At 39.7% G+C, this 22,811-nt stretch overlaps 1 protein-coding gene across 5 annotated transcripts in view; it reads left to right on the plus strand.

Moving 5' to 3' along the window:
- The first annotated feature begins 615 nt into the window (after positions 1–615).
- The window catches only part of LOC119935599 (hedgehog interacting protein), a 100,230-nt gene continuing 78,034 nt past the window's right edge, over positions 616–22,811 (plus strand). For all 5 annotated transcript variants that reach the window (XR_005453394.1, XM_038755009.1, XM_038755008.1 and 2 more), the window contains exons 1-4: positions 616–1,005; positions 7,075–7,270; positions 16,984–17,140; positions 17,710–17,911. Coding sequence is in view for 4 of the 5 variants with exons in the window: in XM_038755009.1 (XP_038610937.1) it covers positions 724–1,005; positions 7,075–7,270; positions 16,984–17,140; positions 17,710–17,911 (837 nt within the window). In the remaining variant the exon portion in view is untranslated. The remainder of the gene's footprint in view (positions 1,006–7,074; positions 7,271–16,983; positions 17,141–17,709; positions 17,912–22,811) is intronic.

A 22,811-nucleotide genomic window follows, 5' to 3' on the forward strand; every position in this document is an offset into this window, starting at 1 on the left:
TGTCCCCATCCCCTTTTCTTGGCCTTTTTAGCCCTCCCTAGTTGCTGTTTAGTACCCAAATCTGTGCAAAGTTGCCTCTCTCTGCTTCTGTCCCCATCCCCTTTTCTTGGCCTTTTTAGCCCTCCCTAGTTGCTGTTTAGTACCCAAATCTGTGCAAAGTTGCCTCTCTCTGCTTCTGTCCCCATCCCCTTTTCTTGGCCTTTTTAGCCCTCCCTAGTTGCTGTTTAGTGCCTAGATCTGTGCCAAGTTGCACCTCTCTGCTTCTGTCCCCATCCCCTTTTCTTGGCCTTTTTAGCCCTCCCTAGTTGCTGTTTAGTGCCTAGATCTGTGCCAAGTTGCACCTCTCTGCTTCTGTCCCCATCCCCTTTTCTTGGCCTTTTTATTACCCCCCTGCCCTCCCTAGTTGCTGTCTAGTGCCTAGATCTGTGCAAAGTTGCATCTCTGTTTCTGTCCCCATCCCCTTTTCTTGGCCTTTTTATTACCCCCCTGCCCTCCCTAGTTGCTGTTTAGTGCCTAGATCTGTGCAAAGTTGCATCTCTCTGCTTCTGTCCCCATCCCCTTTTCTTGGCCTTTTTATTACCCCCCCCCCCCCCCCGCCCTCCCTAGTTGCTGTTTAGTGCTCCCAATTAAGGGGCCTTCTTATTTTTTTTTCCGCACACACACACACACACTCTCCCCCTCACTCTCCCACACCCCCAGCTCCCATCCCGCTCCTGGAGGCGGATGCTGCCGAAGATGCTTTCCTTTAAGTTGCTGTTAGTGGCCGTGGCCCTGTGCTTCTTCGAGGGGGATGCCAAATTTGGGGAGAGGGACGAAGGGAGCCTGGCCAGGAGGAGAAGGTGCCTGAATGGAAACCCCCCGAGGCGGCTGAAAAGGAGGGACAGGAGGATGATGTCCCAGCTGGAACCTAGGAATGGGGGAGAGACGGTGTGTGGCGGGCTCTATCCCCGACTCTCCTGCTGCTCCAGGACTGACAATCAAGGATTGCTACACATGGAGACCAAGGTAGGCACCCGTCCTTCCCAGGGATGCCAACTCCTTATCAACCATCCTTCTAACGCCTGATGCCATCCAGCGGCACTTATTCTGGCCGTGTGTTTTCTTGTGGTTATTCATTTTTTGGAAGGAGGATGGGGGGAGAGAGTGGAAGGTGAAGGAAGGGACGAAGACTGCATTAAACTCTTAATTTTGTGTAGTTCTCCCACCGTGGGAACTGCAGCCACTTGGCGCCTAAGTAGTCTCTGAACCAAAACTGAGTTCTGGAGGTGTAGTCACCTTGTGTGGGGTAAAAAGAAAAAAAAGAATCGACGAAGACTGCATTAAACTCGAATTTTGTGTACCTCTCCCACCATGGGAACTGCGGCCACTTGGCGCTTAATGCTTTTAGGTAGTCTCTGAGCCAGAAAAGACCAACTTCTGGAGGTGTAATCACCTTGTGTGGGGTAAAAAGAAAAAAAAGAATCGACGAAGACTGCATTAAACTCTAATTTTGTGTACTTCTCCCACCATGGGAACTGCGGCCACTTGGCGCTTAGTGCTTTTAAGTAGTCTCTGAGCCAGAAAAGACCAACTTCTGGAGGTGTAATCACCTTGTGTGGGGTTAAAAAGGGGAAAAAAAATCAGGTTGAGCAGTTTCTTGTGGATTAAGGGGAAGCCCTGGCTGCAGTGAAACTAAATTAAGGTGCCCGTAGTTACTGGTTTATTTTTCTGGGGATAAAAGATCTTGGACAGTTTTCTCCACATGTCTGATCAGGGTATGGTTTGAATGGTCAGGGATGTTGGAACACCGCTGGTTTATGATCTCCAGTCCTTCAAAGAGGGTGGGGGGGACGGGGGACTCTTGCATTACAATGGTTTTACCAGCCAAAAGAGATTCATTGGAACTCCCAAGTTAAAAAAAAAACACGGGCTAAAAGATTCTTGCTGTCAAGCGTTTCTTCAACTGAATAGGGAACGGATACATCATCCTTTCCCACCACATGCCACTGTATGTGTTTTGACAAGAAGGCTCTCTGTAGTTGCTGTAATTTTTGTATATTGGTAGTTTTTATTCCTTTGGGGGCATTGTTTTTAAGGAGAAAGACTGAAAGTTACCCTGTTCTTTTTCTTTCTCTCCCTTTTTTTTGTTTTTTGTTTTTTAAATGCTCACTTCAGTTGTACAAAATCTTCCTTGGAATGTGATGCAGCGGTAGTGTGTGGTATCTAGTGAACATCCTCAGGGGAAAAAGTGCAGGAGGATCATGTCATTAACAATCACTGCACGTGAAATAAACAATCAGGTGTCGTCCCCCTCTCTTCCCTTCCCCCTCCCCTTTTAGGTTTAATTAAGAATTCCTCCGTTACAACACTGCAGTTGTCAAGGTCTGTGAGACTCTTGGAAAACTTGTGTTTCAGTCTTGCTGGCCCAAGCATAATAAAAAAATACCCAGGCTGAATCTAATTTTTATGCTCAGTTCACGGTAGATTTCACTCTATTCTCATGTAAACAGCTCCTCCGAATCAACATATGTGTCTGGGTGGTATCTCTCACTTTGTTTTGTAACAAAAAGCCATATTGCATCATTTAATTTGCTCAAGTCATGCAAATAGGAGAAAATCAATAGGACAAAAAGGGGTCGACTTTTCCTCCTCCCCACTAAACTGCTGCCCACACACGGAGTCCTGTTGCTTATGGCAAAAGAATAACAACAACACCATTGTGTTTGTTAGTTGGTTCACTAATGGGTGAAACTAGAGAACATCATTCTCCTTCAGTCCCCAGCTCTGTCCAAATGTTCATGCCTTTTGAGAGAGCATTTGTCCTATCCCTTCTTTTCCCCAGATGAGTGAGAACTGTCTTACTGCAGGTTTTTAGCTGCAGCTCTCCCTCCCTCTCTTTTTATTTTATTCTTCCCATATGCGGCGGTAGTTGGAGATTCTGGGAAGAGATAGTCCTTCATGTTCTCCAGAAACACAGTCATTAAACTCCCGTGTGGAAATTGAATTAAACTCCAAAATAACTACATTCAGATAACCCTAAGGGTCAGGCTTGGATCCAAAAAGATCTGGAAAATGCAGAGCAAAGAGCGGAAAAAATGTCCTTAGCTCACCCTGTTAGGTAGAGCAGCGTTTGGGTTGCAGAAGGACAGCAACGGTTTGAAGATTCCTCATTGGACTCATTGAAGAAAACAGCATGGAAATTTACCCTAATTCAATTTCGAGATTTTTTTAATTCTTGAACATTAATTTCGTGGGGGTTTCTTTTGTGTGTATGTGGTTTAATTACTTTTTCTTGAGCATGACATCTATTAAGTAAGCTCTCTTCCTCACACCCCTTAAAGTCACACCATGCATAGCTAAATTGATGCAGTAGAATCTAATAGCTGCCCTTATTGAATATAGATTGTGTAGATAATATTTAATTTGAAAAATGTTATTCATTTGCTAATGCTGTTATGATTACACTCAGTTTTAAGAACAAATTTATGCAAACTTTTAGTGCTGTCTCCTTTTTAGGCTACTGGTTTATGTAAATTAGTGCTTGGATTATTTTTCATAATACATCAGTCATAACCGCTTTACTGGAAAACACATCCCAAGAGCTTTTTAAACTCACACATTTTATTTTTTTTTCTTTATTTTCCAAGCATCTTTTAACCCAAGATGAGGTACTCAAATCCTATGCCATGACAGGCAGTAGCAGGAGTGGTCTTAATCTAAGAAGGAATATTTAAATTCAAATTTTAAAAAGTTCTTGAGCATGCTCAGTAGGTACTTTCCCCCCTAAATTCCAGGAGTCATCTATTTTACACTTAGAGGTCCACCTTGACTCAATCCTATAAGTTATAATACTGGTATTTTTAAAAGACCCCAAACTTCAGTTAAGAGTACTTGGCCTATTAATAGGGCACTGTAATTTTGTTGGGTTTTTTTAGTTTTTTTAGAGCATTTTTGATATTCCTCTTTTTAAGTTAATTTTTTGGAATATCCCATTTGCCAAAGCGAAACAACTTTGAAATGACATAATTCCTAAAATTTTACTTCGAGCCAAATAGGCATAGAAGGCTTCTCTACCTTGGGTGGTTTCACAGCCAAGGCTGTCAAGGAATGGGTGAAAAGTAATTGTTTTCAAGTGTGCCCTTTTACAATCATTTGTTTGCTCTGGCTCTTTCTGGGACAAAGGCTATTGTTGAACACATCCAACTAAACAAATAACTCATCCTGGGGTCCCTTTAACAGCTGCCTTGGTACAATGATCTATTTACATATTAGCCTAAAATTGAAACTGAACTCTTTAATGACATAATCCAGCACTATAGCCCAGGAGAAGCATGTGTTCTACTCAACAGCTGAACAACCTTGTAGGCATATGATTTTTAGAAATAACTGCATTTAGACACCAAGGGAACGTCAGTGCAACGTCTAAGGACTGCAGATATACACCAAGATAATTTAATGCGTAACCTAAGGACTGCAAGGGAACTTAATGCAGCATCTGAGGTCTGCATGAATACCAAGGAATCTTAATGCAGCATCTCAATATTTATTCCTCTAACTTTCCCTATCAGTTCTTTAAACCATGTGGGTTTCTATCTTCTTTTGCCTCACTGTATTATTTTGGTAAATCAAGTAAGAGAGATCCCCAAGCATCCAACTTGATTATTTATTGTATTTTTGTAACTCTTCGTAAACTGTACTTCTAGATCTCACTGTTTTCTGAATTCCAGTAATTCTTACCTTTCTTGTACCAGTCTTACTTGCATTTGACTGAAGATTAAAGGATGACCTTACAGATGTTATAAATTAGTCAGCAGCAGGCATAATCATCACTAAGCATGCTGTAATAATGTTTCAAAGTTTTACATGGTTTCCCAGAATACTTGGTTTAAACCACTGTAATTTGATGGCTTCATATATAGCTTTTTAAAATGGAAACAGGAAATGAGATAAATGTCTTTATAAGATTGAAACTGTTGTCAAATTTGAAGGTAAAGGTTTCTAATTTTTTTTTTAAGTGCCAAACAGAAGAAACAAATTTCTGTCACCTACACATGCTTCTGAGACTAAAATAACGTTGCAGCTTTGGGCTAAGACAGTTTAATTGACTTAAGTAAGACTATTGGTTCATTGAAACCAAAGCTAGAATGATGGCTCTATCTATCTTCAAATAGGTATTTACACTGCAGACCTCACACAGAGCAAAATGTTACCATCCCGCTGTGCTGGAACAGCATGAAACTTAAAAAAGAATAATATTGTACTTGATTTCAGATAATTTATTGAATCCTATTCCTTAGTCCTTTGAGTTATTTTGTGGCCAATATGCATTCCAAAAATTGCAAAGGGCTAAATTCTACAAGCGCTAAAATCAAACTCCTCATGGATGGCAGCTGGAAGGCTGGATTGGGATCCTTCTGTTTTAGTTATTAAAAATGGAAGCAAACCTATATTGAATAAAATCAGATGTAGCTGGACAGTTTCCTCAAAGTCAGAAAGGTAGCTGGGTTTCTTGTAATTCTGTTTTTATGTCCCATCTATCAGTCACATGCTAAAGCCTAGTAAATAAAAACAGTATCCGCAGGGTACTGTATTGGGTTTGTATTATGCAGGTGATGCAATCAAAGCAATTAAAGCAATTAAAAATATTTTGAATGCAGGCATTGCTTTTGAGCATATCTCACCTTTGAAAACCTTAATGATTAAAGTATCGTTTAAAAATACATCAAAAAATGACAAACCTTAATAAATGCAATTCTGAATTTGCAAAAAAAAATTGACACCCATATGTACCTATTTCAAGAGTAAAATGTCTAAATGAACAAATATTTGCCTTCAAGTCTTTGGTAAATTATGAATATATCAAAGAATTAAGGTACTCAAACTCACTATTCAAACGATAATAACGTGATATTAGCTTTGAAAACAAAATACGAGCTTTGTTTGGCAACCTACTGAAGTTGAAGATTTTTGTTGAAGTCTGTACTTAAGAAAATCCCAAAAGTTGTAACATAATGACGTATGGACTTAAAAGAGTTATAAATATGAGCAGTTCATCCTGTAAGATTATTGTAGTTCTTTTTATAACCTTTATAAGATCATTTTGATGATGAAAGTCAGTGTCTGTAAAAATTAATATTTTAATTGATGGTGATATCAAATGTTTGGTTTTGTTGAAAAGAGCTTTGAGGTTAGAGCCTCTTTTTTTAACTGGTTAAGCCAGTAGTGAGCTGGAGCCCTGCTTTGTGTCTGTATAATGCCCTTCAATGGTCAAAAAAGCCAAATGTTTCTCAATAGGGTGTAGAAAGTGCATAATAGTGCATGACATTGCATGAGCAATAAAAAAGTATGCTGTTTTTCATTAAAATTCACTGAATGCTATGACATTGCTCTCATTAAATCCTTGTGTTTACTCATGCGTGTAATATACCTGCTGCGACAGTTATGAAGTTTTTTCACGCCCAAAGGCCAGAATGCAATGAATAGTAAGAAATGTACCTGATAATGTTTGGGACTATTTGCTTCAGGTATTATTTACTAGAAATCAAAAATTTCTTTTTCTGTTTTTTTCCACTGGGACACACTGTCTCTATGAACTAGCATAATGTATGAAATGAATATAATTGCATTGGAAATCAAAGGCTCCCCAAAACCCCATGGAAAATTCCCCAGGTTTTAAAAGTAAGATCAGCCTGTGATTCAAGGCTGGCATATATAATGTTGTACCTGGATATGATTTTTATCCTGCCTTTTGACAGTGGGGTAGGATGTCGTTGTTCAGAACCAATATGGGACTTCGATTATTTTAGGATTTAAAAAAAATTGTATTGGGAAATAGATTTCTTTTTAGTTGCAAAGGTAAGCACTCTTTAGTCCTCCATGTACCCCTTTTCGAAAGAGCAGATGGTTTATTATTAATAGAAATGATGTCTGCGTTCAGTTCTTCTGTTCCTCAAGGTATTTTATACTGTCATGCAATGGTACCAATAAACAACTACACTGGTTTAAATTAGCATGATTTATTTTAATAAATGATCTGTTTATGCCAAACAGGGAAGAAAGTTATGTATTTACTTGTCTCTGGTTTATGGCTTGCAGATATTTTCTGTTATCAACAACACAGAATGTGTGAAGCTACTGGAGGAAATCAAATGTGCACACTGCTCACCACATGCTCAGAATCTATTCCATTCACCTGAGAGAGGGGAAGCGACTGAAAGAGAAATAGCTCTTCCCTTGCTGTGCAAAGACTATTGTAAAGAATTCTATTATACTTGCAGAGGTCACATTCCAGGTAAAAGCTCCTGCAGAATATTAGGATGAAAGACACTACATTTAAATGCTTGCACATGTTTTAGCTCAACATCCAAACTATGTATGAATTTTTTCTCAAAATGCCTATTTGTGCTGGGGTCTGTAAGGTTTTTTTGGTTTTTTATCACTGCTTAATAACATATTGTGACTTTTTAGTCCTCTAAATGGGCCGTTGGCTTCTAAAAACCTTTGCAGTTTTCGTACTTTTTTACCTAACTGTGTGCAGAATCAAAATATGCAGTTGGGACCCAACCAGATGGAAAAAAAAAAAAGTAAAAACAGTTAAACTTTTCAATATGAGGAATTGTCTTTGGAGTATTTAAGAAGTCTTATTCAGTTAGTGCTGAAATAGTTGTTGCTAGCAATAAACAATAAGGTGCTGAAGTTGAAAGGTGTTTCCTTTACACCTAATATTAAATCATGAGCATTTTTTGTCCTGAGTAGATATCCTTGAGCAGACTGTTTCATTGTCAGAACTAAACAGGCGACAGTTTTAGTCCTATTTCGGAGAAGGTGCTGAGAAATGGAGTAAAGCTAAATAGGGCATACTTGTCCAAAGTTAAGCGGAGTCTCACAAAGCATATGTAAACTATTTTCTAAGTGAAAATTCTTTAAGTCTTCATAAATTGGGAAAAACAGCAGACTTTTAAAACTACTTGTGTTACTGTATTTTTTTTCATACTCCCAGGGTACATGGATTTTTTTTTTATTTGGTAGTGTTTTCTTATTGATTGAGAAAACATTTTGAATTGCTAGTTCCCTTTGGTGTGGTTAATATGTATCTTAAACCCATTCAAAAATGAAAATATTATTATTGTCTTTATAAACTGCAGAGATGTTTCCGTGACTTTCTTAACCAGCTGTTTCTTACTTTTTATCACGTTCCCCAAAGTAAAGCAGAATAGGTCATAGTTGCCAAGACTGCCTGCTGAGAAGGGATAACAGATTAGATATCATAAATGCTTGGCCCTAACTACAAGTCATGAAGATTTTTCTGTCCACCATAAGCTGTAAGCAGGACAAATACTTAACATCTCTGATCAACATTCACACTTTATTTTAAGTCTAAAATTGTGAGGATTTTTTTTTTATAAGATCGTAAGAAGGAGGGGGAATAGGTTAATTAGTACAGGAGCTGGAGTTTCAGGAACCTCACTCCCCAGATCAACATATGTGGTGACGAATGACAAATTTATTTTTCTACAAAGTTTGTGTATATGTAAAACTGCTGAAGTGCATCAAGATGTCAAGTGCTTTTTGTGGCCACCCAGGTTGCCTTGAAAGATAACCAGATGAAAGCATAACTTTAGCACTGGACAGAGCAGTGTGGCTTGCAGGAAAGAACTTACATGCTTTAGCAACAACTAAAATAGGCTTTTTTCAACATCAATCGGATGCTAATAATTCTAAATACTTGTTCTGCCAGTGGGCTATAATAACAGAAAGTTGGTGCATTACTTATATCCAGTGACATTAATTGATTTAAGCACAGTAATCATTGGCACATAGATGAACATTTCCTTCATGTATTAAGACATGGTTCCCCCCACCCCTTCCCCCTTATTACACATTTTCCAAGTAGTTTCTTGATAACATTTTAAAGCCCTTCTTTCAAAAACAAATATGAATGGTGTTACAGCATATTTTGTACTCCATTTATCCATAATCGTGGACTTAAAATAAGGAATTAGGAAGTGCTTCAACCACAAATTCTTAAACAGCCGATTTTTTCATTATTCAGACAAGAAATAGAAAATATTTTATGCCCAATCCCAGAAGCAGGTAGCTGTTTCCATAGGCAAAGTCGAAATCATTAGGAGGAAGTTAGTCTGTATGGTTTGTTTTTTTTCAAAGAAGGAGAGAGATATGTGGTAAATTTCAGTTGTATAAGTATTTTAAAAAACACATATGGTCAGGTTGGTCCATAGAAATCCAGTCTAGAGACATGTTTCTACTGATGTGTTCATCTTAACAATGGAAATGTACATATTTTCCTCTTCTTACCCGAGGGCCTTCGCTCCTCTTGGCACTTAGTTTTGTATTAATGAGAGGAAAGGCTTGGCATTGGAGAACGAGAGAAGACCTTACTCCATAGCTTCACTTTCAAAGCTCCAAGGAAGTGCTGTTACGTGAGCAGATGCAAAGAAGTAGCAGACCTATTTCTCTGAACTGTGAAACAGGAACAGTGGGCCTATTTATATTTCCAAAAGAAAAGAAACAAACAAAAGTCAGAAGCAAAAACAAAGGTACATTGTTTCAAGTTCTCCACTGCCTAAACCACTCACTCTCTAGATTAGGCACTTCTGGAAGTCTTCCCAATATTTTAAGGACATTACAGTGTCATTCAACAAGTTACTAAGAATACTAATTGGTACTCTAGTATCAAATTCAAATGTATGCTGGCACCTCCATTGTGCTATTTCAGTTAACAGAACAGCGACTGTCTTCTTATTGATTGATTTCTGTCCTGTTGAGTCACGGGCTCCCTGGTCTGGGTGTACTCTAGGCAGCTTTGAACCTGAAAAAGAGTGTGGGCTATATAAACACCACCCTTTATATTCAAAATAACGATGGTGAGTCTTGCCTTATGCTCTCGTCATCTCCAACCCATAGCAACACCATAGACTTCTCTCCCAGAGCATCCCACTTCCATCTGCAATAGTTCTGGTACTGTGTCCATAGAGTTTTCTTGGTAAAAATCCAGAAATGGTTTACCATTGCCTCCTTCCATGTAGTAGGCTTGAGTCTCCACCCTCAGCTCTCTCCCCTGCTGCTGCTGTCCAGCACAGTTGAGTTTTGACTCGTAGCAGATGGCCCTCCTCTCGCTAGCCACTGACTAAGGACTAGAATGAATATGACTCTGCTTGACTCTTCCTCCCATAGTCGAGACTGATAGCATACTGGAAGCTCTCCAGATGTGACCCTGAGAGGGGAATGATGGTGAGACCCTATCCATTTGTGCCTGTAGCTGAGAAATCCTTGCAGAAGTGACTTCCTATTCCACACTGTTTTCATGTAAAGATCATCCTTCCCGAAACAGTGCAGGAGAACATAAAAAATGTCATAATACGTCAGGCCCGTTCAGTCAGCCCAGAATTCTATCTCTCGACTGTGTCTCCGACAGTGGTTCCAACCGAAGGCTGAGGGAACAGTGGAGGCTATCTTCAACATCCAAATCATGAGATAGGAATGTACCTGTCCTTAGCAACCCATTTCGGACTTTTTGTCCATGAATATCCAAATATATTTTGAATTTATTAAGAAGTTAAGTGGTATCTGGAAGCCTGGAAGAATAATTCAACAGCCAGAATTTGTCCCAGGTATATCCGGAGGATATATATGTTAGACCCTGAGATTATACAGCTCACCTTAAACATGCTTATTTTGTCAGACCTGGTTAAATAGTGCCAGTCCCCCTGCCTTTTTTTTTCCCTTCACAAAACTACAAGGAATGTTATGGTGCACCAAGTATTCTGTCTCTGACAATGGCACAAAGGCTACTTGGAAGAAGTGTGGTAATTGTCTTGCATGGCATTTATTCTACTTAATATATTATGGGGCGTTCATAAATGCAAGTGTGCCCCACTCTTCCTACTAGATTTTTCTCCCCTCTTTCATCAATTTACATAAGGATAGTTATCTTTCAGCTGTAATTTTTGTGTGAAATGGAAAAAATACATAATCCCTAGCTTTATAGAGGGTAGTCTTTATTCTCTCACACAATCTTCTTGATGTTTCTGGCCCAAAAGATTATAGTACCTGAAGCTTGTCTTTTTGCCTGCCAAAGTTGTCTCTCATCTCTCAAGTGTGATGCCATATTAAGGGACCCTGCTCTTTCCTGCATCCTTGGGTTAACCATAGGAGGTTAAATAACACTTAAGATCTGTGGACCTGCAATTTGGTCTGATGGTTGATGCGCTCATATTTGCTCAAAGGAACTGCTAGCCTTTTTTATTCAAATTTTCTACTTTGTCTAGCTTTGCATCTCCTGAGAGTGAGCTGCTTAGATAACAGAATTCTGTGATGACATTTGGTTTTGTCAACCAATGAGGAGCTCTGCTTTGTGTGGGGTTTCCTTGGGGCAGGCTGATCCTCAGCTTTAGTTTTCTTCAGACTTATTTGTCAATATATCTGTAGTGCTAGGTTCCCCTTGCAAAATGTTTCACAGTCACCTGCATAATGGTGTATTTTTCTCGGGCCCAGTCTTCTGCAGAGCAACTCTTAAATGACTGCCTCTTACATTCTGAATAATGGTCAGAGGCTAGTGAGTGGAAGAATTTGCCTAGAAGGGCATGCTGACACCACCGTCTGAGTCCTTTTGCATTCTACATTATTACGGCATAGAATAATTTGGACAGGTGAGATGATGATGAGACCCTATCTGTATATGTGTTTAGCTGAGAAATTCTTGCATAGGTGACTTTCCATTCCACGTTGCCAGAACAGTACAGATCATAAAAAGTCATAATACATCAGACCTGTCCAGTCAGCCGGATTCTATCTCTTGATTCTGTCTCCAACAGCGATTCCAACAGATGGCTGAGGGAACAGTGGAGGCTATCCTCAACATGCAAATCATGAAATCATCTAGACAGTGAGCCCATTGTTGGGTAGGGACCGTCTCTCTATGTGTTGCTGATTTGTACTTCCCAAGCGCTTAGTACAGTGCTCTGCACATAGTAAGCACTCAATAAATACGATTGAGTGAAATAAGAATGTACCCGTAACTGTTCTCAGTAACCCATTTTGTCTACCAGGCAACCCTGTTGTACATTATTAGTGATCCTCTGATCATACCTTCCTAGAAACCTTATCTTCACAATGCTCCTCTTGGGAATTTTCAAAACAAACACTTCTTCATCAACATACCCCAGCTCTATCCCAAGGAACATTGCAGAGCAATCTCAAAATATTGATGAGCTCCTTCAGCAGCCAAACTTACTGTGCATTTGCTGGACACTGGATCTACTGATGGTGTCAGAAGCTCTCAAAGGTCTAGGAAAACAGCAGAGAGGACTATTTTTTCATGTTATTCAAGTGCTTTCTATGTGCCAGACACTGTTCTAAGTGCTGGGGAAGAACCAGGGTAACCCAGTTGGACGCAGTCCATGTCTCACATGAGACTCAGTCTTAATCCCCGTTTTACAGATGAAGTAACAGGCACAGAGAAGTTGTGACTTGCTCAAGAACACACAGCAGACAAGTGGTGGAGGCAGTTTTAGAATGCAGGCCTGTGTTCTAAACACTAGGCCAAATTGCTTCTCATTACTTGGTACTGCTCTCTGTGCTACTTCTGTATGTGACATGCTGTGAAGATCATGTTCATGGTGCTACACTGGTTTAAAGTCACATTTCAATTTTGGGAATACACCTTCAGTGATATTCTTCAGTAAACATTCCTTAAAACCCTGAAAACACTATTATTGCATCTTGATGCTTTCTGTGCTGGCAAGATAATAATAATAACAATCGTGTTTGTGAAGCGCTTACTACGTGCCAAGCACTGTTTTAAGTACTGGGGTATATGCAAGGCTATCAGGTTGGATGCAGTGCCTGTCCCACGTGGGTCTCATAGTCTTAACTCCCATTTTACAGATGAGGTAACTGAGGCACAGAGAAGTGAAGTAATTGCCCAGAAGGCCAGTGGCAGAGTAGGGATTAGAACCCAAGTCCTCCTAGCTTCCAGGCTCGTGTTCTGTCCACTATGCCACACTAGCCAGTCTGCTCTTAGGCTATTTTCTTGAAGATGAGGAGAATAGTTTTTGCTTTTTTTTTTTTTTTTTCTGGAATCCTGGGACATCTCCAAAAAGTTCTATTTATTGAGGAAAGGCTCATGTCACGTTTAAGCAATGGGTACCCTCCATGTGCAGAGGTCTCGAGAGGTATGCTCTCAAGTGTAAATGCCTAAGCGCTTTTCATGGCTTTTCGTGCAATGGTGAATTCCTCAATATTTGGGAGAAGTATTCTCACATGTTAAGTTGTCTGTGCTTTATAGGGTATCTGATAGTCACAGTTGATGAGCTCAGAAAGACTTGAAATGTTGTTATCATTATCCCTAGGATAGCTTCCTTTTGTTCTCTTGAATCCATACTGTAGGAAAAAATGGACTTTCACACCCACAAAGACCATTTTTATTTCATATATGATTGCATGAAAAAGTGCTCTAGCAACTTGTAGTCTGGCCTTCAAAACTTAGGCATGTAAGTGAGCCAGAAGACATCTGGAGTAATAGAATATGCAGTTGATCATCAGTATATAGTCATTAACAAACCCAGTCTTATGGTGATCCGGGAAAACATTCTTGAATTAAAATGCTCACTCTTGTGAGATAAATTCACTCTTCCAGGCATAAGGATACCATTTGGTAAATTGTCTCTTCCCCAGCAATAAATGGTAGCCTTTGTACTAAAAAAAGTTCATTTTTCTTGCATATGTGGATCATTAATTGCCAAAATAATTTTGCTCACCCCAGAATCAGATCTACTAATTTGAAGTTATATTAATCATTTTAAATACAATTCTCTCACTCTCTCTCTCTCTCTCTCTCTCTCTCTCTCTCTCTCTCTCTCTCTCAACTGTTCATTGTTAAAATCTTTTCTGAAGAATAAACAGATCACATTGCCCACTGCATTTACAGTAATAAACTAGCTCTTGTAGATTCAGTAGGACTCTAAGACATCTAGTGTCATGACTCAACATTCTCATTCATTTGTGAACGGGAGAGTATAGTATTTTTTCTTAAAACTTGGAAAACTTATATGAATGTATCCCCATTAATCTTCCGTTGTTCCACTTGAAAATTTTCTCATTTCCTCATGATTGTCCCTTGCCTAGTGCCTTTATAAATTGGAACCAGCCATAAGCATTGTTCACCAATTTCCCCTGAAGATGGTCTCAGTTTGCAGGCTGTAATGCTGCACTATAAAACAAGATATATTTTCCTAAGAGGAAATCTTGAATCTCTTATGGATTTCTCTTTAAAAATAAGTGCTTACAGGCAGCTATCAAATCTTGTTTTTAAATTTTATCATGTTCAACTACTATGAAAAGCTCTGATCTCAGATTCATAAACTTCCAACTGCAAATTTTGGATCCATTAAGTTGCTAAAACTTTGCTTTTTCCAACACAGCTTCACTTCTTCTTATAGTCTTAAAATAATTACTTAAAGGTCCTAGCCTGATTGGAGCTGTGAATCTGTGGGAGTATCTTTAACCCTTAAAGCTGCATTTCCTAAGTGTCAGTGAAAGGTTGGAGATAAAGCAATGCCTCATCCCTCAATTTTCTCTTCTCTTCAATTACTAATCCCTCTTTATCTTTACAAAAGATCTAACCTCATCCCAGCTGCTTTACCCCTCCCAGAAAGTATCCTTCCCAGCTGTCAGTCCTATTCTCTCTTTTCCCCCATGCCCTGGCATCTGCTTTCACTTGCCTCATTCGCAATGCCAGTTCCAACCCACTGACCCAGTTGGGCATGGGTATTTGAAAACATTTGGGGTTTGTAGGGATTTGGGAAAGCCTGCGGTACCCACCCAGCAGAAAATATGAAGCAACACTATTCAGAAGAAGATTTCTCTATAGAAAGCCCTTAAAAGCCCAGTCCCAGCTTTACATTTTGTGAATCAGTAACATCAAAACGTCATGATTAATAAAATTCATGAGATGAAAAAATCATACTTTTGGTAAATTCTTGATGACTGTACTCTCCTTAGAAATCTTCTCCTCACACTGCTTCTCTTGTGAATCTTCACATCAGGTGCTATCTACCGAGACACCAAGCGCTTAGTACAGTGCTCTGCACACAGTAAGCGATCAATAAATAGGAATGAATGAACTGGTTGAAGTAATGCTTACACCACATCTATTATGTTCAGAAACTCAAGCCAAAAATCAATCTTAAAGTTGGAGAATGCCAGACATAGGGCATTATTATCACATGCTAAATGACAACCCTAGTAATAGTAAAACCATTTTTTAGGTGTCTACTATATGCCAAACTATTAAGTTCCAGGGTAGGGAGGGATTATGATAAGAATAAGACATTGATCAGTCAGTAGCATTTATTGAGCACTGATAGTATGCAGAGCACTGTTCTAAGTGGGAAAGTATAAAAGGCTTAGAAAAGATCATCTTTGCCCTCATGGAGCTTTTCAGTTTGGGTATGGTGAGGAAGGCAGACACTCTTTTAATTGGGAGATAGGAAGAGATGTAGAGCATATAAAATGCATATATAAGAGGATGTGGTAATATATAAGTGCTTAGAGGGGCTGAAGGGGCAGTTGCACGATAGAAAGTGGGGAGATTAGACATTACTCAAGGAAGGCCTGCTGAAGTAATTGTGATCTCAGGAGGGCTTTGACAGTGACTGATTCATAGTTGAACAATGAAACTTGATGGTATACTTCTCTATGAGTAGCAAACTTTGGTTGTGGACAAACTTTTTAAACTTAAGTTTTAGGAACTAATCACAGTGCTATTTTTCTAGTGTACTGAAAGTTCTCTTTCATTTCAGTTAATTTATCTTTTTTAGAGAACTGGTTATTAGGTGGAAAAAAAAAATCAAACTCTTTCCCCATCTCCCTATTTTGAAGTCCCTAATTTTCATTATTGATCTTTAATTTTAACCTTCCAAATCACAACTGGAAAAACTACAAGGTTTCTCTCCACCCCTCAGTAGTTGTGGTATTTATTAAGTGCTTACTGTGTGCAGGGCACTGTACTGAGTGTTGGGAAATGATGCCCAGGTGGGAATTAGCCACAGTACTTATCCCTCTAGGGGACCATAATCATTCTGCCCTTGGGAATTTGAGGACATTCCAAACAGTTACTAGGGATCACAATATATCATTTGGCTTCTCAGTCCCTACACTTTGTAAGTGTGTGACCTCTCTGGCCTCAGCGGCTCTCTGATAAAGTAGGCATATCCATACCTACATACCTCACAAAGTTGCTTTGGGCAATAATTGATAAGTCCTTAAAATACTTGGTCTCAACTGTCACTTTCTACCAGTAAGGCCATTTAGCCAGGGATATCTCAAAGGAGATAGTCATTCTTTTGCTTCCCTGGGGTAACACTCAGCTTTCCAACATGCCTAATGGAAGAATCTGGTAGAATTTGCTTAAGGCTTAAAATAATTACTTTTGTCACCGCCTATTAGAGTACTGTTGGCAGAATTCAGCAGAAAGCACTCAATAACACCATTAATTATAATGACCTTCTGGAAATAGTAAGTTTTACTATTAGATTATAAATGATTAGCTCTCAATTTATACAATAGCTATAATTTCATTTATAAGGATACTTGCTTTTCATCAGTAGTTTTTTGATAGGTGTTCAATTTGGTGCTTAGGAAGTAGTATTAATAAGGCCAAAAATGCTTACAGACAGCATATGATCCCTTTGGAGGGTATGAAAGTTGTTTTAACAATGCAATTAATACTCTATTTCGTACATGTGTCTTGTAAAAATATCTTCCTCAACATTCAGCTTTACTGCTATTCCTGTAATGTCCTGATCGAAACCAAGCAAAACCAAGCAAAAAGGGCATTTTTCAAAATTTTTAGTTAAGTTGTCTTTACAGAAACTTATACTGGCAAAATTTTATGAGCTTTATTTGTGACTTGTTATCTTTTCTTGAATCCGGTATGGTTTGATAATTCACTAAACATTTCTTATTTACACTTATGTTTTTAAGGTTTCCTTCTAACAACAGTTGATGAGTTCTGTTTTTACTATGCAAGAAAAGATGGTGGGTTGTGCTTTCCAGATTTTCCAAGGAAACAAGTGCGAGGCCCAGCGTCAAACTATTTGGATCAGATGGAAGAATATGACAAAGTGGAAGAGCTCAGCAGGTTCATAAAGATAAATGCTGTTTAATCTAAAAAAAACTGACAAATCTTTGTGGTTTTGACAGTGAATCAACTCAGTCTGTGCTTATGTTCAGCAGCTGTGTCCTCCAGATGTTTTTTTTTCCCACTGCTGCTGGTTTGCTTTTTGAAAATCACATTAGCTCAAATATCTTTTAATATTTAGGTTACCAATCATGTGTTATGAGCTTGGCTTCTCTCTGATTCATGTGTATTTCATAGGTGTAGTTTTAAGGTTGAATTTTATGGTTGTGAGCTTTCAGTCTGATAGAACTCTTCAGGATAATCTTTAATTACTGGCAAATCACAGTCTATGGAACTTAAAGATTTTCTGTATATTTTGGCTCATAAATCGAGTTCATAGTTTTGTTGTCATGCATTAAAAAGATCTGAGAAAATTAAAAAATGCACTTGAACTCTAACTTCTTTCCCAGCTATATTAATCCTAGTATTTCATGACTCTCAAAACATTGGTTTTTAAGGAGACGTGTTATGAAAAAGGTGTTTGTTGCCTCAGCCAAAAAATTCTCACTGGTTTCCTTTAATTTGTTTAGAAAGCACAAACACAACTGCTTCTGCCTTCAGGAGGTTGTAAGTGGACTAAGGCAGCCTATTGGAGCTCTGCATAGTGGGGATGGATCCCTTCGTCTGTTCATCCTTGAAAAGGAAGGATATGTGAAGATTTTCACCCCTGAAGGAGAAATTGTCAAAGAGCCTTTTTTGGACATTCACAAACTTGTGCAAAGTGGAATAAAGGTTGGAATTTCTTAAACTTCATTAATTTTTTCCTCCCTGTTGCTGTTTTTCCTTTATTGCTTAGATTTATCTTGTTGAAGGTATTCTCTTTTATTTTTCTTTTCATGAAAATTAAAATCTTGCTCCCAAAAGAAATCACAGGGGATTTCAGGGGAAGGGAGAAACACTTCAGTTCAATGAAGTGATACTGGTATTCCTATTTCTTGGATGATTTCAGGATTAATTACGTTGCTGTGTGCTCTGGCCATAGATTGCAAATTTTAAAGTTGAAAAAGTTTTAGTATTGCTTATGTATGATTTGCAGCTTTCTGGACCTTATGACTCTGTTGTTTTCACTTTCTGCTTTGTGCCATATGCATTCTAAATTAAACTACATAGCATGTGTAAATGTCATTCCCAAATTTAGCCTCCCATATTTATATACAGCAAAATATGGAATATATTCATCTGTACTTATAAGCAGATAAGTAAACTTCTCTCTGTACTTAAATAATTGCAAACATTTTTCCGTGTCTCAGTTCTTGAGGCTATGGAATGAAAATGCTCCATGTGGACCACACAGTGCAGTTATGGGTAAGTACAGTAAATCATCCAAATCCGAGGCTACTGGTCAAGTATTTCACTTGATCTGAACTGCTCTAGTTTGTTAATTATCACTTCTGCAGTTTCTCATGCAGACTTTCCTCATTTGGACCTATGCCTGTTGTGATAAGCACTCAAAATTAAAATAGAATGTTTTGTCATCTTGTATGGTTTTTAGGTGAAATAGTTTGAGTTGATATGTGAACAAGAATGGGAAGCCTTGAGGCCTGGGAGCACAGGATCTGGGTTCTAACAACATCTGCTGTGAGACCTCGGGCAAGTCACTTAACTTCACTGTGCCTCAGTTAATTCATCTGTAAAATGAGGATTAATACTGTGAGCCTCATGTGGGACGTGGACTGTGTCCAACCTGATTAGGTTGTATCTACTCCAGTGCTTAGTATGGTACCTGGCACATAGTAAATGCTTAACAAATACCATTTTAGAAAAAATTACTTCTAACATTTGACGTATTACAGATATAAGAAACATCAGTGTACAAGTTCCATTAAACCAAAATATCAGCATGTGGGAAGAAACCTGCTTTCTAGACTGTAAGCTTGTTGTGGGCAGGGAATGTGCCTATTATATTGTACTCTCCCAAGTGCTTAATATAGCGCTCTGCAAAAGTAAGCGCTCAGTAAATTGATTTTCCTCCTTTTTAAACTGAGAATAAATGTGCAGTAGGAGGTTTGTTTTTTCATAGAGGTCAGCAAAAGACATCTCATGTGCAGTACATAACAAGGCATCCAAACCGCTACCCTGCTGGTTCAATCTCTCATCCTATTCCGACTGGATTACTGCATTAGCCTCCTCTCTGATCTCCCATCCTCCTGTCTCTCCCCACTTCAATCTGTACTTCACGCTGCTGCCCGGATCATCTTTGTGCAGGAACGATTTGGGCATGTTACTCCCCTCCTCAAAAATCTCCAGTGGCTACCAATCAACCTACGCATCAGGCAAAAACTACTCACTCTCAGCTTCAAGGCTGTCCATCACCTCGCCCCCTCCTACCTCACCTCCCTTCTGTCCTTCTCCAGCCCAGCCCGCACCCTCCGCTCCTCTGCCGCTAACCTCCTCACTGTGCCTCGATCTCGCCTGTCCCGTCGTCGACCCCCGGCCCGCATCCTCCCCCTGGCCTGGAATGTCCTCCCTCCACACATCCGCCAAGCTAACTCTCTTCCCCCCTTCAAAGCCCTACTGAGAGCTCACCTCCTCCAGGAGGCCTTCCCAGACTGAGCCCCCTCCTTCCTCTCCCCCTCCTTCCCCTCCCCACAGCACCTGTATATATATTTGTACGTATTTATTACTCTTTTACTTGTACATATTTACTATTCTATTTATTTTATTTTGTTAATATGTTTTGTTGTCTGTCTCCCCCTTCTAGACTGTGAGCCCACTGTTGGGTAGGGACTGTCTCTATATGTTGCCAACTTGTACTTCCCAAGCGCTTAGTACAGTGCTCTGCACACAGTAAGCGCTCAGTAAATACGAATTGAATGAATGAATGAAAGGCAACTCTTGGGTGCCCGTGGTTGTTTGGGATAGGGATAACCCAGTGATTGTAATCTATAGGTAGTCCATAAACAGCGTCTTTAGTATATTTAAAGATATTTTTCCAAGTTTTTTTTATCAGTAATTGCTAACAAATAACATATAGACTGATTTAGGTTTCACCTCCTAGCCACCTTGGGTGGGAGGTGAGCAGCGATGTGGTTGAAGACTAACTGATGGAAAGATAAATAAAATGGTCTCATGACATCAACTACACCTCTAGGCAGATGATTCTCAAATTTAACTCACTAGCCTAAGTTGCCTCCTTCTCTGCAATCTTGCATTTTTTCCCTGCCTTCAGGACATCTATATATGTATGTGCTGCCAGGACCTCAAGCTTAATGTTTACAAAATTGAATTTCTCATTGTTCTTCGTCAATTCCTTCCTCCTCTTAACTTTCCTCTAAATATTGATGAGAGTCCCATCCTCCCCGCCTCTCAATTCCCCAATTATCCTTGACTCTCTTTTCTCCCTCTCTGTTTGCTCTCCCTCTCCTAACCCCTAGATTCAGTCCGTCAGTTCTTTCTTCACAATAGCCCCAGAATCTGCCCCTTCCTCTCCATCCGTACTGCCACCACACTGATCAAAGCACTTGTCGTATCTTGACTCGACTACTTTATCATCCTCCTTGCAAATCCCCTCCCTGCCCCTAGACTCTCCCCCTCTCTGCTGCCTGAATCATTTTAAAAAGCAAAAACATGGCTTTGTGCATGTCTTCCTACTCTTCCCTAATTTCCAGTGTCTTTCTGTTCCTCTCTGTATCAAGCAGAAATTCCTGACCCTTGTCTTTAAGACACTCAATCAGCTCTCTCCCTGCTACTTATCCTGGCTCCTCTCCCACTACAAACCAGCTTGTGTGCTTTGCTTCTCTCAAGCCAACCTACTCAATGTTCCTCTTTCTCTTATCTCTCATCACTGACCTTTTGCTCACATCCTCCCCTGGCTTAAAATGCCCTCCCCCTTCACATCTGACAATTCACTGCTCTTTCCATCTTCAATACCCTTCTGAAATCACATTTACTCCAGGTAACCTGCACTGACTAATCTCTCCCAACCCTATTTCCCTCTCTCCTGTAATTCCAACACTTCTGGATCACTTAAGAGCTTGAATACTCCCGCTCCTTCCCTTGCCTCCTAGAGCATTTATGTACATATAATAATAATTAATTAATTGTGGTATTAAGTGCTTACTATGTACCAAGTACCGTTCTAAGCGCTGGGGTAGATAAAAGGTAATCAGGTTGTCCCACGTGGGGCTCACAGTCTTAATCCCCATTTTACAGATGAGGTAACTGAGGCCCAGAGAAGTTAAGTGGCTTGCCCAAGGTCACACAGCAGACAAATGGTGGAGCGGGATTAGAACCCATGACCTCTGATTCCCAAGCCTGTGTTCTTGCCACTAAGCCATCTCCTCTTTCAATTCACTTGCTTCCCTCTAAGCTCATTATGGACAGGTTACGTTTCTCCCCACTCCCTCCCAAGGACTTAGTACTATTCTCTGCACACAGTAAGTGCTCAATAAATGTAATTATTTATAATTTTAGTGTGTCTCTCCCTCTTCTTGAGGAAGGGAATCACATGTATTGACTCTACTGTATTCTCCCCAATACTCTATGCCGAGCACTGTACTAAGCAACCACTCAAATACTATTGAGTGGGCATTCATGATAGTTTACCCAGGGGCGAGAACAGAAGGCTGTTCATTGTGATGCTCTCCCAGTATCATTGACTATCATCATCAGTGGAATTTATTGTGCATTTACCATGTGCAGAGTACTGTAGTAAGCACTTGGGAGAGTACAGCGGAGTTGGCAAACACGTTTCCTGCCTGTAAGAAGCTTACAGTCAATAGGGGGATCTGGACACTCAACTGTTAGTCTGCTCATTTGACTTTTCCATTGCCTAGTGGCACATGGATCAGGGCATTTCTTTTGAAAATGCATACATTTCCATGGATGATCTTTTAAAAGGCCAACAATGTAATTCTCTCCCATTGCTCTTATTCCACTCTCTTTCCTTTTCTTTTCCTCTCTAATTTGTGCACCAGACTATAGTAGTAATAGCGGTTTGTACTTTGGTAGAAAATCAATAGCCAAGTGTCAGAACATCGAGCATTTCAAAACTCTATTTGTGTATTTCACGTCTTAGCTCCTGTAGAAACTGTAGAAAGCATCAGGATGAGATTTTGGAATTCCACTTCGCACAGCTTGAGTGGGTTGGTTGTGTAAGCAACAGAAGGCTAGCCTAGGTTTTACTGACATCTGGTAGAGAAGACAAGTCTGCACCTGTCACCTGAAGCCCAGTGACAACAGGAAGGCACATTCCTTTTTCATAGGGCCCAACTTTTTCGTCCATTTGACTTGATCATGCAGAGGACAAAGCAGAAAGACTTGTCTATTAGTGAAATAGTGTTATCTGACTCTCACTCCTCTCCTTCTATTTGGATCCCTGTTTCAAAAGATGCTTTTTAAGCAGCCTTTTACCCTGGGGAGGAGAGGACGTATGGCCAGAAGCTGCTGATTAACTGGGTGACTGAGCACATTGAGATTGGACTCCTGAGATATTGCAGTCGGGATGACCCCAAAGTCACAGGAGCATGTGCAAGAGTGGTGCAGAGTGCACCAGTGCTTAGGGGGCAGCTCCTAATTCCACGTGCATATAATCAAGTAAATCATTATGAGTGCCACAAGTTTAGTGCCATTCAGATGCTCATCTGTCCTCTGGGAATAGAAGGTACAGTGAAATCATCCTGAGTTGTATCCA

The sequence above is a fragment of the Tachyglossus aculeatus genome, chromosome 12, assembly GCF_015852505.1.
Source record: "Tachyglossus aculeatus isolate mTacAcu1 chromosome 12, mTacAcu1.pri, whole genome shotgun sequence".
NCBI lineage: Eukaryota > Metazoa > Chordata > Mammalia > Monotremata > Tachyglossidae > Tachyglossus > Tachyglossus aculeatus.